General features: G+C 48.3%; 1 protein-coding gene across 1 annotated transcript in view; it reads right to left on the bottom strand.

The window, feature by feature from the left end:
* The window catches only part of LOC136586785 (macrophage mannose receptor 1-like), a 359,197-nt gene that overhangs the window by 213,542 nt on the left and 124,921 nt on the right, over positions 1 to 20,734 (bottom strand). Inside the window, exons 13-14 of the mRNA XM_066585009.1 lie at positions 5,183 to 5,307; positions 3,687 to 3,777 (exon numbers count right to left, since the gene is read on the bottom strand). Of these exons, the coding sequence (XP_066441106.1) occupies positions 3,687 to 3,777; positions 5,183 to 5,307 (216 nt within the window). The remainder of the gene's footprint in view (positions 1 to 3,686; positions 3,778 to 5,182; positions 5,308 to 20,734) is intronic.

The following is a 20,734-nucleotide window of genomic DNA, read 5'->3' as shown; positions in this document are numbered from 1 at the left end:
TGAAGACCACCTGCATTTAATCGGACGTTACCTCAGCTGTGATGGGCAATGCAATGGGATATATCTATATACCGCCGGTGGCTTCCTGGGACCCACCCATGCTGTCGGTCCACACTAAGTTGTAACTGCATGTGTCCCCTTCTAAAGAACCCCAGTCTGACTGGGGCATGCAGTGTGGGCCGAAGCCCACCTGCATTAAACCTGACGTTACCTCAGCTGTGATGGGCACTGCAATGGGATTTATTTATGTACCGCCGGTGGGTTCCAGGGAGCCACCCATGCTGTGGCTCCACAGGGACTTCACATTAGGGAGTTGTACCTGCCTGTGTCTACTTATAAAAAACCCCAGTGTGACTGGGGCATGCAGTGTGGGCCGAAGCCCACCTGAATTTAACCTGACGTTAGCTCTGCTGTCCAGAGCACTGCAATGGGATACATTTAATGTACAGCCGGTGGGTTCCAGGGAGCCACCCATGCTGTGGGTGCACATGGAATTCCCATTGCGGAGTTGTACCTGCCTGTGACTATTTATAAAAAACCCCGGTCTGAATGGGGCATGCAGACACCTTGACAGAATGAATAGTGTGTGGCACATGGGTTCCCCATTGCTATGCCCACGTGTGCAGCTCCTGATGGAGGTGGCAAAGGATTGGATTTCTCATTGCTCCTGTACAGCATTGTGGGCTATCGCCCCGCCCCTTTTAAAGAGGGTCGCTGCCTGGCCGTGCCAACCCTCTGCAGTGTGTGCCTGCGGTTCCTCCTCATGGCAGACGCACTTATAAATAGACATGAGGGTGGTGTGGCTATGAGGCCAGCGTGTGGCATGAGTGCAGCTGATGGCTGCGCAGGGACACTTTGGTGTGCGCTGTGGACACTGGGTCGTGCGGGGGGGGGGGGGGGGGGGTGTTGGGCAGCATGTTACCCAGGAGAAGTGGCAGCGGAGTGTCATGCAGGCAGTGATTGTGCTTTGTTGGAGGTAGTGTGGTGCTTAGCTAAGGTATGCATTGCTAATGAGGGTTTTCAGAAGTAAAAATTGTTGGGAGGGGGGGCACTCTTGCTGCTATTGTGGCTTAATAGTGGGACCTGGGAACTTGAGATGCAGCCCAATATGTAGCCCCTCGCCTGCCCTATCCGTTTCTGTGTCGTTCCCATCACTTTCTTGAATTGCCCAGATTTTCACAAATGAAAACCTTAGCGAGCATCGGCGAAATACAAATGCTCGGGTCGCCCATTGACTTCAATGGGGTTCGTTACTCGAAACGAACCCTCGAGCATTGCGAAAAGTTTGTCTCGAGTAACGAGCACCCGAGCATTTTGGTGCTCGCTCATCTCTAATCGGAACATCATAGGAGCTGTCCAGTGCTGATCACCCTGTGACGTGACAGCAGGCAATTTCCCCCTCTCACACACATATCGTGAGAAGTGGAGGGGGACGTCCTATAGGACGATGGTGCTTTAGGATTGGCAGAGAGGGGTATTACCATAGGAATAGGGAAGGGGGTGCCAATAATATATAAGCGCCCTCAGGATCTGACGTGTGGCACTGACCATAGGGAATGCAGCCAGGCATCACGACCGCTGCCGCTTGCTCTCTCTTCATCTTGATGACACAACCAGAATGTAAAACTGGCTATAGAAACGCGTCAATGTAGTTTAGATTAGTCAGTATACTACATATAGTTAGCTAGCTTAGCGCGAGCTGGCCACCCAATGCCATCTGTCGGGCGGATACAACGGTGCCCACTCAGCTAGAATTACCATGGCTTATTAGCGCCATAGGAGTCAGATAGGAGTTTCCCTTAGCTACAAGATGTGCATATCTGACATTTTTTAAAGATTTTTCAGAACATTATATGGTACATGATATAGAACCATTGAAAAATACAACTCATCCGTCATACAGCTTCGTTGATGGATAAATTAAGGAGGTATGGTTTTTTTTTAAAGGGAGGGGGAAAAACTGAAAATGTGAGAAAAATAATAAACCTGACCATGTGTCAGTTAAAGCCTTTTCAATGCAGCTCTCCTTCATGTTAGAAGAAAGAAATATGCATGTGCCCTTTGACCTAAACAAAGGCGATCACAAGCTCAACCCTGACTATATGTTCATATTTACAACCTTTCAGCTTTTATAACTGGTGTGGATACAGCGGCTAAGCTCTAGTATATCTCTAGATATTGCAGTTAGCATATAATAGTCTGATGCTATTTTTACACAGCGATATTATAGTGATTACAGGGCTCTTTCACATGGGTGTCAGCGTTTATGTTCGTCCACCGACCCCTGAAAAATGCATGAACAGGTGCACAAAGCTAAGCTCTCACCCCCTCTCCACCCCTTGTCGGCAGCCAGATATGGGAGGGGGCAGAATGGGGCGGGAGCTTAGCAACTTGCTCCACCCCATCCCACCTTCCTCCCACCTCCCTCCCATTGCAAACTGCTGGCAAGTGGTGTAGAGGAGGAGAGAAGGGGGAGGAAGTTTAGCAGTCATGCTGATAAACTCCCACCCACCTCCCTTCTCCGGCAGCTGTCATAGGCTCCCATAGGGTCTAAGCATCTGCCGCAATATTCTGGCCGAAAAGATAGTTCCAGGACTATCTTTCCTGACCGCCATATAGCGTATATCAGCCAATCGTGAAAATGGCAGCCAATATACACTTGTGTGAATAAAGCCTTATTGTGCAAAAGTGGAAAAAGCTAAAAAAATTATAATATTTTTGGTATCGTTGTAATTGTACCGACCCACGGGAAAAATCTCTTGTGTCATTCATGCTGTCTGATTAATAATGTAAAAAAAACTAAAAAAACAATACATTATATGCACCCAAAAACTGTGAAAATAAAAACTATAGCTCACAATGCAAAAAATAGGCCCTTATACGGCAGTATTGATGAAAGATAAAAAGTTATGGCTTTTAGAACGTGGAGATGAAAATCCCTCCTGAATTGTTGCATCCTTATGGCCAAAATAGGCCACATCCTTAAGGAGTTAAAATAATTTTCACTTTTAGTCCTCAATGGGGGACAAGGGATAAGCCATAGCATTACATTATACCGCGATCTGAAGGCCAATCTCCAATGGCTGATCTGCAATGACAGCCCTGGGGGATTTCAGAATGACTCAGGCTGCCATGGCAACCGCACAGCACCCCACAATATTATCATGGGGGCAGTTTAGGAAGCTCTAACATCGTTCGCTGCATTTAAATGTTGCGGTCAAATTGACCGCAACATTTAAAGGGTTAACAGCCTTGGTCAGCGGCATTCCTTATCTGAGCTGTTGCAGGCGGGTGTCGGCTGTAAGAAACAGTCAGCATCCACATTGTATGGAGCGGGATCAACCCCCGATCCCACTACATACAAACCCTGAGCCTCCAGGATGTAAATGTACATTCTGTAGCTTTAAAGGGTTAAACAAATCTTATACAAATGCTTTGGAAAAAACTCTGTATGAAATCCATGTGGAAACTGACATGCAGTGAGGATTCCAAATCTGCAGCCTGTCCATTTATGTGGTGGATATTGCAACAAAATCCACAAGGAAACAGCATGACTTGGTGCGTTATGTTACTGCAGGGAGCGTCAGCAGATCTATGGCAGATGTTCTGCTGTGGCCCCGTCATGTGGATAGACCTGAAGGTGATTGTAACAAGTAATTGCTTTAACAAGACATGGCATTACTTACAGGGGAGCCATCTGACCACACGAACCCTTCATCCGTATTACTGCGTACTAGACCAATCCAAAAAGACTTTCCGTAATATACAGTATTGGCTCTGCAAAATAAAATAGGTGAATATCAGCAATGTAGAAGATACATTCTGTATGTGAACACCATGATAAATGGCTCCTAACTGCTATAATGTGTGGAGGGCTGAAGACACACAGATTCCATTGATACACTTATCTCTGAACTCACTTTCACTCCCCTGCAGTGATCTTATAAAAGGCCAAGGCTCTGTACTGTAACGTAACGGACTGTAATAGTCTCCCATTATCTTGTATGTATATTCGCTCTCTACAGCTTCTCCTCGGCGTTCCCCTTCCTCACACCGGGTCTCATGAAGAAAAACTATCTCAGAACCTTTGTTGCTAGGAGTAACCAATGAAAGTCTAGATTTTTTCTCAATTGCACTGGAGAAAAAGGAAACGTGGCCCCATGGCTGCTATAGGCAACATCTGAGTTTCACCCCCGGGTACATAAAGATTTAGCCAATATTAACTGGAAATTGAAGCATTATGAAAACTTAACTGCAGTGTTCTACAATGCTGATCAACAAGTCATCACGATGCGTCCGTCACGCCAACGATTCCTACATCTGTGCATGTGATTCTAAATGTTCTATAGAGCAGTGTCCCAACCTCCAGTCCTCAGGGACCCCCAACAGGTCATGTTTTCAGGATTTCCTCAGTGTTGCACAGGTGATGTAATTATTGTCGGTGCCTCAGACATTGCCACAGGTGTTCTTACCATAGGATATCCTGAAAACATGACCTGTTGGTGGTCCCTGAGGACTGGAATTGGGGACCCCTGCTATAGAGGAAGCAGGAGGTTTGTAGACACTGTATCCCCACACTAAAATGTTGCAGATCTGCAGAGTATAATACATGTGGCTGTGGGTTTCAAAATCCTATTTGTGGCAGAAAAAGTTTCACACGGACACACGAGCATGAGGCCGATTAACACATCTTCAATGTGCTAATCATGTTGCAGAAATGCTGTGGAATTTCACCAACAAATGACTGTGGCTCCACCCCTTCCCCCTCCGGTCTATAGATGCATTCGCCAATCCTCGGATGGGTTTCCACAGCCTGCACAGATGGTGGTCATTTGCTTAATTCCTAGACGACCCCTTTAAGTCGCTGCTCACTGTGGGCTTATGGGTCTGCAGGGCGGTCCTACGCAATGACTGATGGCTTTCTCAGTTTGAGTGTGCATGCATGGAAAGCTGCCAATCATTGAGCAGGACGCCCACCGGACTCCGAAGATCACAATAAACAGGAGATTCAATCACTAATTATAAGTTTTACTGAATTTAACATAAAACTACCTATCAGTCTGCTGTATGACACGTCGCCCGCAGACGGGACCACATGTGGCATCTGACAAGTTCATTCCAACTAACGTAATTTACAATATTTATAGCATAAGATGATATTTTTAGCAAGATCACTGCTTACATCCACATTCTTAACTTCTGATCCTCCTCCCTGTTGGTGATTCTGAGTAAGTCGCCTCCTACAGCTCTGCAAAAGTCTCTTGCATCTAGCCAGGTCTTTTTAGCATAATTTTCTGTCGAGTAAAACTGTTGGAAAAATAAATAAAACTTGTAAAAATACTTTTATAAATGCTTTAAAAATTTCCATATTTTTCGCTCTACAAGACGCACTGGATGATAAAAAAAAACAATAAGGGACGGCGCTCCACCCACTGAAAAGCAGTTCTTTAAATGCAAAAAAGAAAGAATAACTGGGGACTTACCCAGTGTAGGTGGACGGGTCACTAAATAAGGACCCTCCACCTGACACTTCCATGTCCTGGTAGGCGTTGAATATATAATACAATCTCCTCTCTCCAGTCCAAAAATACGGAAGTGGATGCACAGGAGCAAGCACGGATCTGTCACACCTCCCAAGCACGGGGGTGCAACTAGACAAAAGTAAAATGAAAAGAGAACAAAATTGTCATGGTAACGCATCCTCCATGCAAGGGCTGGGACTACTTCATTGGAGCGCAATGACGTCAGTACGGAGGAAAGCGTTCCATTGTCATGGTAACGCATCCTCCATCCAAAGGCTGGGACTACTTCGTTGAAGCGTGATGACGTCATTACGTTATGGGATCATGTGACCAGTCTAGACACATGACCGGCACGACCGTACGTCATCTTAGTAAGGATCACTAACCCAGAAGCATTATGTAAGAACCGGAGCTCTTTATGTAACCCTCCCGCCCGCCGGAAGTCAGGATGCGGCATCTTGGGCCAGTGTACGGGCAACATGCAGTAATTAACATGTAGGTTAAGTTTGTTGTATGATAGTATATAAGGATAAGAAGTATTTGTATAGATGTCACTTGAAAAAGACGCTGTTATGCGACAAAACGCGTCGGACGTATTTTTAAATAAAAAGTTTTCCTTTGTTTTGTAATTTAAGGAGCCTACTATTTATTTAGTCAAATAGGTTTCCTTCTCTTGGGAGCACTGGATGATAAGACGCTCACAGGTTTCAGCGGAGAAGAATAGGAAATACATATTTTGAACATATCCAGGGACTCTAGGTGACAGTGCAGGGGATGGCACAGGGCGACGGAGGGCCACTATAAGGCCTTGGCATTCTCTGCTACATCAGGAGCAGCTGATCATGTATTTTATTAAATAAATGGAGAGCTTTCCACACCTTGTGTCACTTCCCACATTCTCTAACCTGGAGTGCTGCGCTGCTTCTTCTGACAGATGTTATCCTCTTCTCTTATCGTGGTACAGCAGAAGGAAACTGGTTGGTGGATGCAGGGGAGCAGCAGCAGTTCCCATCAGCGCTCACTAGCAATCAACGGTATGCATGGGCGGCAGTGCAGAGGAGAAAGAGCTGCTCTCCTCCCCTGCTATGGAGTGGAACAGGCCGCTGCTTTCACACGGGGACGAAAATTCTGCAGCATTTCCAGTACAAGCCATGTGGAGGGATTTCAAAAATCTCCTTTACATGGTGCTGAAAGTTTCCACAAGAAATCCAACATTCCTTTTAAATGCAGAGCATTCTAAATCCAGAGCATGTCTAATTATTCCGCAGATTAATGCTGCAGGTCTCAATCCTTGAAATATAAAAATTAAAATCTGCAGCAAATCTGCTACAAAAACTGCAGCCCGATTTGCACAATGCAGACACGGACTTGTTCACTGCAGTTTTCCTGCTTATCTGTTGCAGCCTTTCTGTTGAGGAAAGCTTGCAGCTGTAGGGATTGACACATGTGCATGTGATGGTTTCTATATGTTCAAACACAGCAACTTGTATTATTGTAGTGACGTATGGCATAGGCATGCTATTGTGTCTTGAATATCAGACATGACTATTATATCTTGTATGGTTTATGTGCATTATCGCATGTGCATACAGCTGTCAGTGACACCAGGTGCGCCATCTTTGGTATTCCAAGCAAGTATCATGTTTATGCATCTATTATGCAGCCATTGAGTCGGCGTAGTGACTAATGTTTGTATGCTGAGCTGGAGCATGGTCCACATTTACTAAAGCTTTTACAACAGTTTTTAACTGTTTTTATATTGTGACCAATGACTTTATTATTAGAGATGAGCGAGCACCAAAATGCTCGGGTGCTCGTTACTCGGGACGAAAATTTCGCGATGCTCGAGGGTTTGTTTCGAGTAACGAACCCCATTGAAGTCAATGGGCGACCCGAGCATTTTTGTATTTCGCCGATGCTCGCTAAGGTTTCCATTTGTGAAAATCTGGGCAATTCAAGAAAGTGATGGGAACGACACAGCAACGGATAGGGCAGGCGAGGGGCTACATGTTGGGTTGCATCTCAAGTTCCCAGGTCCCACTATTAAGCCACAATAGCGGCAAGAGTGCCCCCCCCCCTCCCAACAATTTTTACTTCTGAAAAGCCCTCATTAGCAATGCATACCTTAGCTAAGCACCACACTACCTCCAACAAAGCACAATCACTGCCTGCATGACACTCCGCTGCCACTTCTCCTGGGTTACATGCTGCCCAACCCCCCCTGTACGACTCAGTGTCCACAGTGCACACAAAAGTGTCCCTGCGCAGCCTTCAGCTGCCCTCATGCCACACCACCCTTATGTCTATTTATAAGTGTGTCTGCCATGAGGAGGAACCGCAGGCACACACTGCAGAGGGTTGGCACGGCTAGGCAGCGACCCTCTTTAAAAGGGGCGGGGCGATAGCCCACAATGCTGTACAGAAGCAATGAGAAATCCAAAACTGTGCCACCTCCATCAGGAGCTGCACACGTGGGCATAGCAATGGGGAACCTATGTGCCACACACTATTCATTCTGTCAAGGTGTCTGCATGCCCCAGTCAGACCGCGGTTTTTTATAAATAGTCACAGGCAGGTACAACTCCGCAATGGGAATTCCGTGTGCACCCACAGCATGGGTGGCTCCCTGGAACCCACTGGCTGTACATAAATTTATCCCATGGCAGTGCCCTGGACAGCAGAGCTAACGTCAGATTAAATGCAGGTGGGCTTCGGCCCACACTGCATGCCCCAACCCGACCGGGGTTTTTAATTCATAGACACAGGCAGGTACAACTTCCTATTGTGAAGTCCCTGTAGACCGACAGCATGGGTGGGTGCCAGGAAGCCACCGGCGGTACATAAATATATCCCATTGCAGTGCCCAGCACAGCTGAGGTAATGTCATGTTTAATGCAGGTGGGCTTCGGCCCACACTGCATGCCCCAGTCAGACCGGGGTTTTTAATGCATTGACACAGGCAGGTACAACTCCCTAATGTAAAGTCCGTGTGGACCGATACCATGGGTGGCTCCCTGGAACCCACTGGTGGTACAAAAATATATCCCATTGCAGTGCCCTGGACAGCAGAGCTAACGTCTGATTAAATACAGGTGGGCATCGGCCCAAACTGCATGCCCCAGTCAGGCTCGAGTTTTTTATAAGTATACACAGGCACGTACATCTCCCTAATGGGAAGTCCATGTGGACCGACAGCATGAGTGGGTGCCAGGAAGCCACCGGCGGTACATAAATATATCCCATTGCAGTGCCCAGCACAGCTGATGTAACTTCAGCTTTAATGCAGGTGGGCAAAAAATTAATTGGATTACACTGTAGGCGAGGGCCCAAAAAATTGGTGTACCAACAGTACTAATGTACCTCAGAAAAATTGCCCATGCCCAACCAAGAGGGCAGGTGAAACCCATTAATCACTTTGGTTAATGTGGCTTAATTTGTAACTAGGCCTGGAGGCAGCCCAGTTAAAATAAAAATTGGTTCAGGTGCAAGTTTCAACGCTTTAATGAGCATTGAAACATATAAAAATTGTTTACAAAAATTATATGACTGAGCCTTGTGGGCCTAAGAAAAATTGCCCGTTCGGCGTGATTACGTGAGGTTTCAGGAGGAGGAGCAGGAGGAGGAGGATGAATATAATACACAGATTGATGAAGCTAAAAGCTCCCCGTTTTTTATGGTGATAGAGAACGATGCTTCCATCCGCGGGTGCAGCCTACGTATTGTTTAGGTATCGCTGCTGTCCGCTGGTGGAGAAGAGAAGTCTGGGGAAATCAAGGCTTTGTTCATCTTTATGAGTGTAAGCCTGTCGGCACTGTCGGTTAACAGGCGGGTACGCTTATCCGTGATGATTCCCCCAGCCGCACTAAACACCCTCTCTGACAAGACGCTAGCCGCAGGACAAGCAAGCACCTCCAGGGCATACAGCGCGAGTTCAGGCCACGTGTCCAGCTTCGACATCCAGTAGTTGTAGGGGGCAGAGGCGTCACGGAGGATGGTTGTGCGATCGGCTACGTACTCCCTCACCATCCTTTTACAGTGCTCCCGCCGACTCAGCCTTGACTGGGGAGCGGTGACACAGTCTTGCTGGGGAGCCAGAAAGCTGTCAAAGGCCTTGGAGAGTGTTCCCCTGCCTGTGCTGTACGTGCTGCCTGATCTACGCGCCTCCCCTGCTACCTGGCCCTCGGAACTGCGCCTTCTGCCACTAGCGCTGTCGGATGGGAATTTTACCATCAACTTGTCCGCCAGGGTCCTGTGGTATAGCATCACTCTCGAACCCCTTTCCTCTTCGGGTATGAGAGTGGAAAGGTTCTCCTTATACCGTGGGTCGAGCAGTGTGTATACCCAGTAATCCGTAGTGGCCAGAATGCGTGTAACGCGAGGGGCACGAGAAAGGCACCCTAACATGTGGTCAGCCATGTGTGCCAGGGTACCTGTACGCAACACATGGCTGTCATCACTAGGAAGATCACTTTCAGGATCCTCCTCAGGCCACACACGCTGAAAGGATGACAGGCAAGCAGCATGGGTACCCTCAGCAGTGGGCCAAGCTGTCTCTTCCCCCTCCTCCTCATGCTCCTCCACCTCCTCCTTCTCCTCCTCAACGCGCTGAGATATAGACATGAGGGTGCTCTGACTATCCAGCGACATACTGTCTTCCCCCGCCTCTGTTTCCAAGCGCACAGCGTCTGCCTTTATGCTTTGCAGGGAACTTCTCAAGAGGCATAGCAGAGGAATGGTGACGCTAATGATTGCAGCATTGCTGCTCACCATCTGGGTAGACTCCTCAAAGTTTCCAAGGACCTGGCAGATGTCTGCCAACCAGGCCCACTCTTCTGTAAAGAATTGAGGAGGCTGACTCCCACTGTGCCGCCCATGTTGGAGTTGGTATTCCACTATAGCTCTATGCTGCTCATAGAGCCTGGCCAACATGTGGACGTGCAACGTGCTGCTGCTGACAATTCTTGATTGCGAGACAGGTTGCGTAGGAGGAGGAGGGTGGCTTAGTGGAGGAAGCATACACCGCCGCATATACCACCACCGAGCTGGGGCCCGCAATTCTGGGGGTGGGTAGGACGTGAGCGGTCCCAGGCTCTGACTCGGTCCCAGCCTCCACTAAATTCACCCAATGTGCCGTCAGGGAGATATAGTGGCCCTGCCCACCTGTTCTTGTCCACGTGTCCGTTGTTAAGTGGACCTTGGACCACGTTGGTGAGGGTGCGTACAATGTTGCGGGAGACGTGGTCGTGCAGGGCTGGGACGGCACATCGGGAAAAGTAGTGGCGACTGGGAACCGAGTAGCACGGGGACGCCGCCGCCATCATGCTTTTGAAAGCCTCCGTTTCCACAAGCCTATACGGCAGCATCTCCAGGCTGATCAATTTGGCTATGTGCACGTTTAACACTTGAGCGTGCGGGTGCGTTGCGGCGTACTTGCGCTTGCGCTCAAACAGTTGCGCTAGCGACGGCTGGACGGTGCGCTGAGAGACATTGGTGGATGGGGCCGAGGACAGCGCAGGTGAGGGTGTGGGTGCAGGCCGGGAGACGGCAGTGCCTGTGTCCTGAGAGGGGGGTTGGATCTCAGTGGCAGGTTGGGGCACAGGGGGAGAGGCAGTGGTGCAAACCGGAGGCGGTGAACGGCCTTCGTCCCACCTTGTGGTGTGCTTGGCCATCATATGTCTGCGCATGCTGGTGGTGGTGAGGCTGGTGGTGGTGGCTCCCCGGCTGATCTTGGCGCGACAAAGGTTGCACACCACTGTTCGTCGGTCGTCTGCACTCTCAGTGAAAAACTGCCAGACCTTTGAGCACCTCGGCCTCTGCAGGGTGGCATGGCGCGAGGGGGCGCTTTGGGAAACAGTTGGTGGATTATTCGGTCTGGCCCTGCCTCTACCCCTGGCCACCGCACTGCCTCTTCCAACCTGCCTTGCTGCTGCACTTGCCTCCCCCTCTGAAGACCTGTCCTTAGTAGGCTTAGCAAACCAGGTGGGGTCAGTCACCTCATCGTCCGGCTGCTCTTCCTCCGAATCCTCTGTGCGCTCCTCCCTCGGACCTACTCCAATTACTACTACCTGAGTGATAGACAACTGTGTCTCATCGTCATCGTCCTCCTCACCCACTGAAAGCTCTTGAGACAGTTGCCGGAAGTCCCCAGCCTCATCCCCCGGACCCCGGGAACTTTCCAAAGGTTGGGCATCGGTCACGACAAATTCCTCCCGTGGGAGAGGAACCACTGCTGCCCATTCTGGGCAGGGGCCCGAGAACAGTTCCTGGGAGTCTGCCTGCTCCTCAGAATGTGTCATTGCAATGGAGTGAGGAGGCTGGGAGGAAGGAGGAGCAGCAGCCAGAGGATTCAGAGTTGCAGCAGTGGACGGCGCAGAAGTCTGGGTGGTCGATAGATTGCTGGATGCACTTTCTGCCATCCACGACAGGACCTGCTCACACTGCTCAGTTTCTAATAAAGGTCTACCGTGTGGACCCATTAGTTCTGAGATGAATGTGGGGACGCCAGAAACGTGCCTCTCTCCTAATCCCGCAGCAGTCGGCTGCGATACACCTGGATCAGGAGCTCGGCCTGTGCCCACACCCTGACTTGGGCCTCCGCGTCCTCGCCCGCGTCCACGTCCTCTAGGCCTACCCCTACCCCTCAGCATGGTGTATTACCAGTAGTGCAGAAACAGAATGCTGTAATTAAATGTGCCGCTTATTGGCCTGTGGTCGGAGGCTGACTTCGCTTACGGAACGAACAGCAGAGCAAGGAAAGAATTTTGCGCAAGCCTGCTGTAACACTTAGCTGCGTATTAATTAGGACTACTACCCCCAGCAGAGACGCAGTACACTGAGAACGGTCACAGGCAGCCCAAATAGATTTTTTTCCCCAAAATTATTTTGGAAAAGCCCAATGCCTATATAGACAGTATATCTCTTTCACCTTTTTCACTGTCTCTGCCTCACCACTACTGGCTCTAGACTATGTAAAATTACTGCAGAATGTTTCCCTCTGGACAGGATGACAGCGGTGATGTAACGGGCAACGCAGAGCCAGGAAACAATTTTGCGCAAGCCTGCTGTAACACTTAGCTGGCTGTGTATTAATTACGACTACTACCCCCAGCAGAGACGCAGTACACTGAGGACGGTCACAGGCAGCCCAAATAGATTTTTTTTTCCCAAATTTTTTTTCGAAAAGCCCACTGCCTATATAGACAGTATATCTCTTTCACCTTTTTCACTGTCCCTGCCTCACCACTACTGGCTCTAGACTATGTAAAATTACTGCAGACTGTTTCCCTCTGGACAGGATGACAACGGTGATGTAACGGGCAACGCAGAGCCAGGAAAGAATTTTGTGCAAGCCTGCTGTAACACTTAGCTGGCTGCGTATTAATTACGACTACTACCCCCAGCAAAGACGCAGTACACTGAGGACGGTCACAGGCAGCCCAAATAGATTTTTTTTTCCCAAATTTTTTTCGAAACGCCCACTGTCTATATAGACAGTATATCTCTTTCACCTTTTTCACTGTCCCTGCCTCACCACTACTGGCCCTAGACTATGTAAAATTACTGCAGACTGAGGATGCAATGCTCTGCACGGCCGATATACAAAAAAAAAAAAAGTGCAACACTGCAAAAAGCAGCCTCAACAGTACTGCACATGGTCAGATGTGGCCCTAAGAAGGACCGTTGGGGTTCTTCAAGCCTAAAATCACTCCTAATGCTCTCCCTATAGCAGCTCCGGCACCAGCAGCACTTTCCCTGAGCTATGTCAGAATGCATCTGTGGCGAGCCGTGGGAGGGGCCGATTTATGTACTCGGGTGACACCTGATCTCGCCAACCACTCACTGCAGGGGGGTGGTATAGGGCTTGAACGTCGCAGGGGGAAGTTGTAATGCCTTCCCTGTCTTTCTATTGGCCAGAAAAGCGCGCTAACGTCTCAGAGATGAAAGTGAAAGTAACTCGAACATCGCGTGGTACTCGTCACGAGTAACGAGCATCTCGAACACGCTAATACTCGAACGAGTATCAAGCTCGGACGAGTACATTCGCTCATCTCTATTTATTATATAATGGAGTATTTTGTGTTGTTTTTTGCACCTCTGCGATATTGTGGTGCTCTCTATTTTTTGGATGTGTTTTTTTCTAGTGTGTTGTATGAAGAAAAGAAAGACATCGTTGGAGTCACCGGGACCATTGCTACAAAGCAACAGTATGCAGCCGAGCCCCACTGACATGAGGACATTACAGATCCTCTTTAAAAGAAAGTATAGTAGCCAATCATATATGAAAAGGACTCTTTTGGCTTATGTTTTGGCCAGTAAAGTCCATAGGCATGCCAACATATACAGATGTGTCTTTCATTTCATCTTCCATCAGAGTAAGGCCTCCCTCACACACGTTTTTGTACAGCGTTAAGCGCTGCCTTTTCAGCGCTGCGCTAAACTCTGTACAACGCTCCCATTCATTTCAATGGGGCTGTTCACACAAGCATCAAAAGGCTGCACTTTGACATAGATGTATGTTCTATCTTTGGATTTCAGTTGTGCGTTGGCCATTGAAATGAATGGGCAGTGGTTTCAGCGCTGCTGAAAATGTGACACAACTTAGTACCACATTTCTGGCAGTGCTCTTCGGGCAAGCTGCCAGGCACTTGTCAGCACTGACAGGCCATCAACATATCCGGCAAGAGATTGCTCTGATTGGTTTAGGAGCACCAGCGCAGCTAATCAGAGCTGGTGCTGGGTGCACCAATCACAGCCATTCACTGAATGGCTGTGATGGGTTCATCGAATGCCAACCCTGATTGGTTGAGCCAGCGCTCAGAGCCAATCAGAGTAGTCTCTTACTGGAGGCAGAATTTCAATCCCCATCATCACCAATAGATGGTCTGTCAGCACTGACAAGTGCCTAGCAGCCTGCCTGAAGCTCCTGGAGAGCAGCAGCAGGGACCCAGATGGTGCCAGCTAGGTGAGTATTCCTTTTTTTCTTTTCAGCTTTCTTGGCTGTTTTTTCAGCTGTGCAGAAAATGCAGCCAAAACGCTGTCAAAATGTATGCCAGCACTGCTAAAACTGCAGTAAATGCAGCGTTAAAAAAACGATGTGTTTCCGCTAATGCCTGTGTGATGGAGGCCTTTTCCCAGGAGAAAAGATAAGAAACACAGTTTTTGTTTTTAAAGCTGGTAATATCGCACCACAGAACTCGAGACGTCTTGAGCCAAGAGGAAAGGTAAGAAAAGACACATCTGTACATTGGGTTGTCTAACATTGATGTGTACGTCCAACTAAAACTGGAAGACAGCAAACCATAAATCAATAGACACGAATAGAGATGAGCGAGCGTACTCTTCCGAGCTTGATACTCGTTCCAGTATTAGGGTGTTCAAGATGCTCGTTACTCGAGACGTTCGAGTTACTTTCACTTTCATCTCTGAGAAATTTGCACTCTTTTCTGGCCAATAGAAAGACAGGGAAGGCATTACAACTTCCTCCTGTGATGTTCCAGCCCTATACCTGCAGTGAGTGGCTGGGGAGATCAGATGACACCCGAGTATTTAAATCTGCCCCGCCCGCGGCTCGCAACAGATGCATTCTGACATAGATCAGGGAAAGTGCTACTGATGCTGCTGCTGCTATAGGGAGAGTGTTATGTGTTATATTAGGCTTCAAGAACTCCAACGGTCCTTCTTAGGGCCACATCTGACCGTGTGCAGTACTGTTGAGGCTGCTTTTAGCAGTGTTGCACAATTTTTTTATTTTTGTATATCGGGCGTGCAGACCATAGTGTCCTCAGTCTGCAGTCATTTTACTCAGTATAGGGGCAGTACTGGTGAGGCAGGGACAGTGGTACAGGGGAAGAGGTATACTGGCTATATAGGCAGTGGGCTTTTTTCCAAAAACTTCCAAAAAATACTGTATTTGGCCTGCCTGTCACTGCCTTCAGTTTACTGCGTCTCTGCTGGAGGTAGTAGTTGTTCAATTAATACCCAGCCTTGCGCATAATTGTTGCCTGCCTCTGCAGTGCGTTATGTACGCGAAGCCAGCCTCCAACAGGGAAATCGAGATACAGACTATATCACAGGCAGTGTGGTTGTTCACAAAAACTTCCAAAAAATACAATATTAGGCCTGCCTGTCACTGCCTTCAGTTCACTGCGTCTCTGCTGGGGGTAGTAGTTGTTGAATTAATACCCAGCCTTGCGCATAATTGTTGCCTGCTCTGCAGTGCGTTACGTACGCGAAGCCAGCCTCCAACAGGGAAATCGAGATACAGACTATATCACAGGCAGTGTGGTCGTTCACAAAAACTTCCACAAAAATACAATATTAGGCCTGCCTGTCACTGCCTTCAGTTTACTGCGTCTCTGCTGGGGGTAGTAGTTGTTGAATTAATACCCAGCCTTGCACATAATTGTTGTCTGCCTCCGCCTGAACTGCTGCAGGGTCTCACAGAGCAGACCAACCGCTGGCTTTCGCCGTTGAGCCTCCATCCGGGCATGGTCGTGTGTGACAACGGCCGTAACCTGGTGGCGGCTCGGCAGCTCGGCAGCCTCACGCACGTGCCATGCCTGGCCCACGTCTTTAATTTGGTGCTTCAGCGGTTTCTGAAAAGCTACCCGCGCTTGTCAGACCTGCTCGGAAAGGTGCGCCGGCTCAGCGCACATTTCCGCAAGTCCAACACGGACGCTGCCACCCTGCGGACCCTGCAACATCAGTTTAATCTGCCAGTACACCGACTGCTGTGCAACGTGCCCACACGGTGGAACTCTATGCTCCACATGTTGGCCAGGCTCTATGAGCAGCGTAGAGCTATGGTGGAATACCAACTCCAACATGGGCGGCGTAGTGGGAATCAGCCTCCTCAATTCTTTACAGAAGAGTGGGCCTGGTTGGCAGACATCTGCCAGGTCCTTGGAAACTTTGAGGAGTCTACCCAGATGGTGAGCAGCAATGCTGCAATCATTAGCGTCACCATTCCTCTGCTATGCCTCTTGAGAAGTTCCCTGCAAAGCATAAAGGCAGATGCTTTGCGCTCGGAAACGTAGGCGGGGAAAGACAGTATGTCGCTGGATAGTCAGAGCACCCTCATGTCTATATCTCAGCGCATTGAGGAGGAAGAGGAGGAGGGGGAGGAGCATGAGGAGGGGGGGGGAAAGACAGCTTGGTTCACTGCTGAGGGTACCCATTCTGCTTGCCTGTCATCCTTTCAGCGTATATGGCCTGAGGAGGAGGAGGAGGAGGAGGAGGATCCTGAAAGTGATCTTCCTAGTGAGGACAGCCATGTGTTGCGTACAGTTACCCTGGCACACATGGCGGACTTCATGTTAGGACGCCTTTCTCGTGACCCTCGTGTTACACGCATTCTGGCCACTACGGATTACTTGGTGTACACACTGCTCGACCCACGGTATAAGGAGAACCTTTCCACTCTCATACCCGAAGAGGAAAGGGGTTTGAGAGTGATGCTATACCACAGGACCCTGGCGGACAAACTGATGGTAAAATTCCCATCCGACAGTGCTAGTGGCAGAAGGCGCAGTTCCGAGGGCCAGGTAGCAGGGGAGGCGTGGAGATCAGGCAGCATGTACAGCGCAGGCAGGGGAACACTCTCCAAGGCCTTTGCCAGCTTTATGGCTCCCCAGCAAGACTGTGTCACCGCTCCCCAGTCTAGGCTGAGTCGGCGGGAGCACTGTAAAAGGATGGTGAGGGAGTACGTAGCCGATCGCACGACCGTCCTCCGTGACGCCACTGCTCTCTACAACTACTGGGTGTCGAAGCTGGACATGTGGCCTGAACTCGCGCTGTATGCCCTGGAGGTGCTTGCTTGTCCTGCCGCTAGCGTCTTGTCAGAGAGGGTGTTTAGTGCGGCTGGGGGAATCATCACGGATAAGCATACCCGCCTGTCAACTGACAGTGCCGACAGGCTTACACTCATAAAGATGAACAAAGCCTGGATTTCCCCAGACTTCTCTTCTCCACCAGCGGACAGCAGCGGTACCTAAACAATACGTAGGCTGCACCCGCGGATGGAAGCATCGTTCTCTATCACCATAAAAAACGGGGACCTTTTAGCTTCATCAATCTGTGTATTATATTCATCCTCCTCCTTCTGCTCCCCCTGAAACCTCACGTAATCGCGCCGAACGGGCAATTTTTCTTAGGCCCACAAGGCTCAGTCATATTACTTTTGTAAACAATGTTTATTCGTTTCAATTCTTATTAAAGCGTTAAAACTTGCACCTGAACCAATTTTTATTTTAACTGGGCTGCCTCCAGGCCTAGTTACAAATTAAGCCACATTAACCAAAGCGATTAATGGGTTTCACCTGCCCTCTTGGTTGGACATGGGCAATTTTTCTGAGGTACATTAGTACTGTTGGTACACCAATTTCTTGGGGCCATCGCCTACAGTGTAATCCTAGTAATTTTTATGGGCTTCGCCTGCACTCATGCTACAGCAAGATGGGTGGGGTTGGCCTACACTTTTGCTACATAAATGTAACTGGGGCCTTGTCTATACTGCAACTACTGAAATGTGAAAGAGACTGTTATCTCCCTAAACTGCTGCAACGGGAATGTTACTGTGGCCTGTCTTAACTGCTACTACTACTGAAATGGAACTAATACTGTGCTCCCCCTATACTGCTGCTTCGGAATTGCTACTGGGGCCTGTCTTGACTGCTACTACTACTGAAATGGAACTAATACTGTTCTCCCCCTATACTGCTGCTTCGGAATTGTTACTGGGGCCTGTCTTGACTGCTACTATTACTGAAACGGAACTAATACTGTGCTCCCTCTATACTGCTGCTTCGGAATTGTTACTGGGGCCTGTCTGGACTGCTACTACTACTGAAATGGAACTAATACTGTGCTCCCCCTACTGCTGCTTCGGTATTGTTACTGGGGCCTGTCTGGACTGCTACTACTACTGAAATGGAACTAATACTGTGCTCCCCCTATAATGCTGCTAGTGATATGTTACTGGGGCCTGTACCTAATGCTACCGCTGAAATGTTACTAATTCTGGGCTCTGCCTATACCGCTGCTAATGCTATGTCACTGGGGTGTGGAAACGGAGGCTTCCCAAAGACATGATGGTGGCGAGGCCATTTCCCACCAACGCGGTTACTGTTAAGGTGCATATAACCACGGACACGTGGAGAGGACACGTAGTGCCTCAAAAACATCCCCTTCCTCCTCCAACAATGAAAACATTCTTGACAAATACCTTTGCATTGGTCCGTCTGGTGGCAGTCCAAGAATTTCACCTTTACCGACACAAGAGAGCCCCCCCCCCCACCATCCCCCGCCACGGCCCACTTAATCCTGTCCACATTCCGAAAACCAACTAAATAAAACCGCGCTACTAGGTTCGCAGTCGCCACCACATTCCCACCAACGCGGTTACTGTTAAGGTACATATTACCAGTCTCACTGGGGCATGCACTGTGGGCCAAAGCACACCTGTATTGTATGTGACGTTAGCTCTGCTAAGCAGGGCACTGCAATGGGATTTATTTATGTACCGCCGGTGGCTTCTTGGGACCCACCTATGCTGTCGGTCCACACAGAGTTGTAACTGCATGTGTCTACTTATAAAGAATCCCAGTCTGACTGGGGCATGCAGTGTGGGCCGAAGCCCACCTGCATTAAACCTGACGTTACCTCAGCTGTGCTGGGCAGGGCACTGCAATGGGATTTATTTATGTACCGCCGGTGGCTTCCTGGGACCCACCTATGCTGTCAGTCCACACGGAGTTGTAACTGCATGTGTCTACTTATAATGAACCCCAGTCTGACTGGGGCATGCAGTGTGGGCCGAAGCCCACCTGCATTAAACCTGACGTTACCTCAGCTGTGCTGGGCACTGCAATGGGATTTATTTATGTATAGCCAGTGGCTTCCTGGGACCCACCCATGCTGTCGGTCCACACGGACTTCACATTAGTGAGTTGTACCTGCCTGTGTCTATGTATTAAAAACCCCGGTCAGACTGGGGCATGCAGTGTGGGCCGAAGCCCACCTGTATTTAATCTGACGTTAGCTCTACTTTCTGGGGCACTGCATTGGGACAAACTACAGGAGCAATACAGCGCTAATGAGACGTGCACAGCTACGCTAGCATAGGAAAAAGGATGTGAAAAGAACTGGTATGGAGGCGCAACACTCTAAGCTACTAGAAGATGTAGATCAAAGTCCAATGTGTGATGGTGAAAGCACTTCTTTTTTATTATTTTTTCAGAAATTAAAAACCAGCAATGGAATACGCGTTTCGGGGAAGAACCCCTTCGTCAGTTCGGCTGGATAGGACTGTGTAATAAGTACAAATAGATAATGGAGGAGTGATTAACAAAGAAAGGGGAGGAGAGGGGAGAGAAAAAAAAAAATTTCATATACATAATGAAGTCTCACAAATGTGTCAATAAGAACAATAAATATATAATGAAAACATCGATCTGAACAGTGATAAAATATATATGAGACAAAAAACATAAAAGAATATGAGCATCCGTACATGTAAATTAACATGAGATTTATACAAAACAAATATCTGTTAAAATGGGATGAAGACAATCCTGAGTAAAATACCAATCTTAAAAGTACCAATATGAGAGCGGATGGACTCAAAATCGTGTGGTAGCTTTCAGCTGAATGGAATGACTACAGAATTAAAATGCATGTACAGCCTATTGGGAAATATGATATGATTGCTACACCCGAGGGGGTGCATAAATAAATGTGTATATGTATGTAAAAATGAAAAAAGAAAAATAAAAAACGAAAAAATAAATAAATAAATTATAAAAAAATGGTGGGATAGTTTTGCAGGATAGGTCCACTTACATCCAAGAAGCCATGCGGATATTGTCTGATACAGACTATTACATTCCCCTCTCTTCAGACCCAACCATCCCAATTCAAAAGAATTTTCTTGATCTTATCCAGGCAGCATACAATAGCAATATCCTCAATAAAAAAGAAAGGGATTTTCTCATTATTAGCCATCCTCGCACTCCTATTTTTTACCATTTGCCAAAAATCCATAAAGACACAATTAATCCCCCAGGCCGGCCCATAATCTCCGGCATAAACTCTATTACTTCAAACCTATCTCAATATATAGATATCCTGCTCCAAGGATATGTAACAAGCCTGAGGTCCCACCTCAAGGATACCCCTTCACTTATAAAATTACTATCCCCAATAGAATGGAAACC

Source organism: Eleutherodactylus coqui, chromosome 12 (genome assembly GCF_035609145.1).
Source record: "Eleutherodactylus coqui strain aEleCoq1 chromosome 12, aEleCoq1.hap1, whole genome shotgun sequence".
Lineage (NCBI taxonomy): Eukaryota > Metazoa > Chordata > Amphibia > Anura > Eleutherodactylidae > Eleutherodactylus > Eleutherodactylus coqui.
Note: the sequence above shows the minus strand (reverse complement) of the source record. Positions and strands in the feature narration are given on the sequence as shown.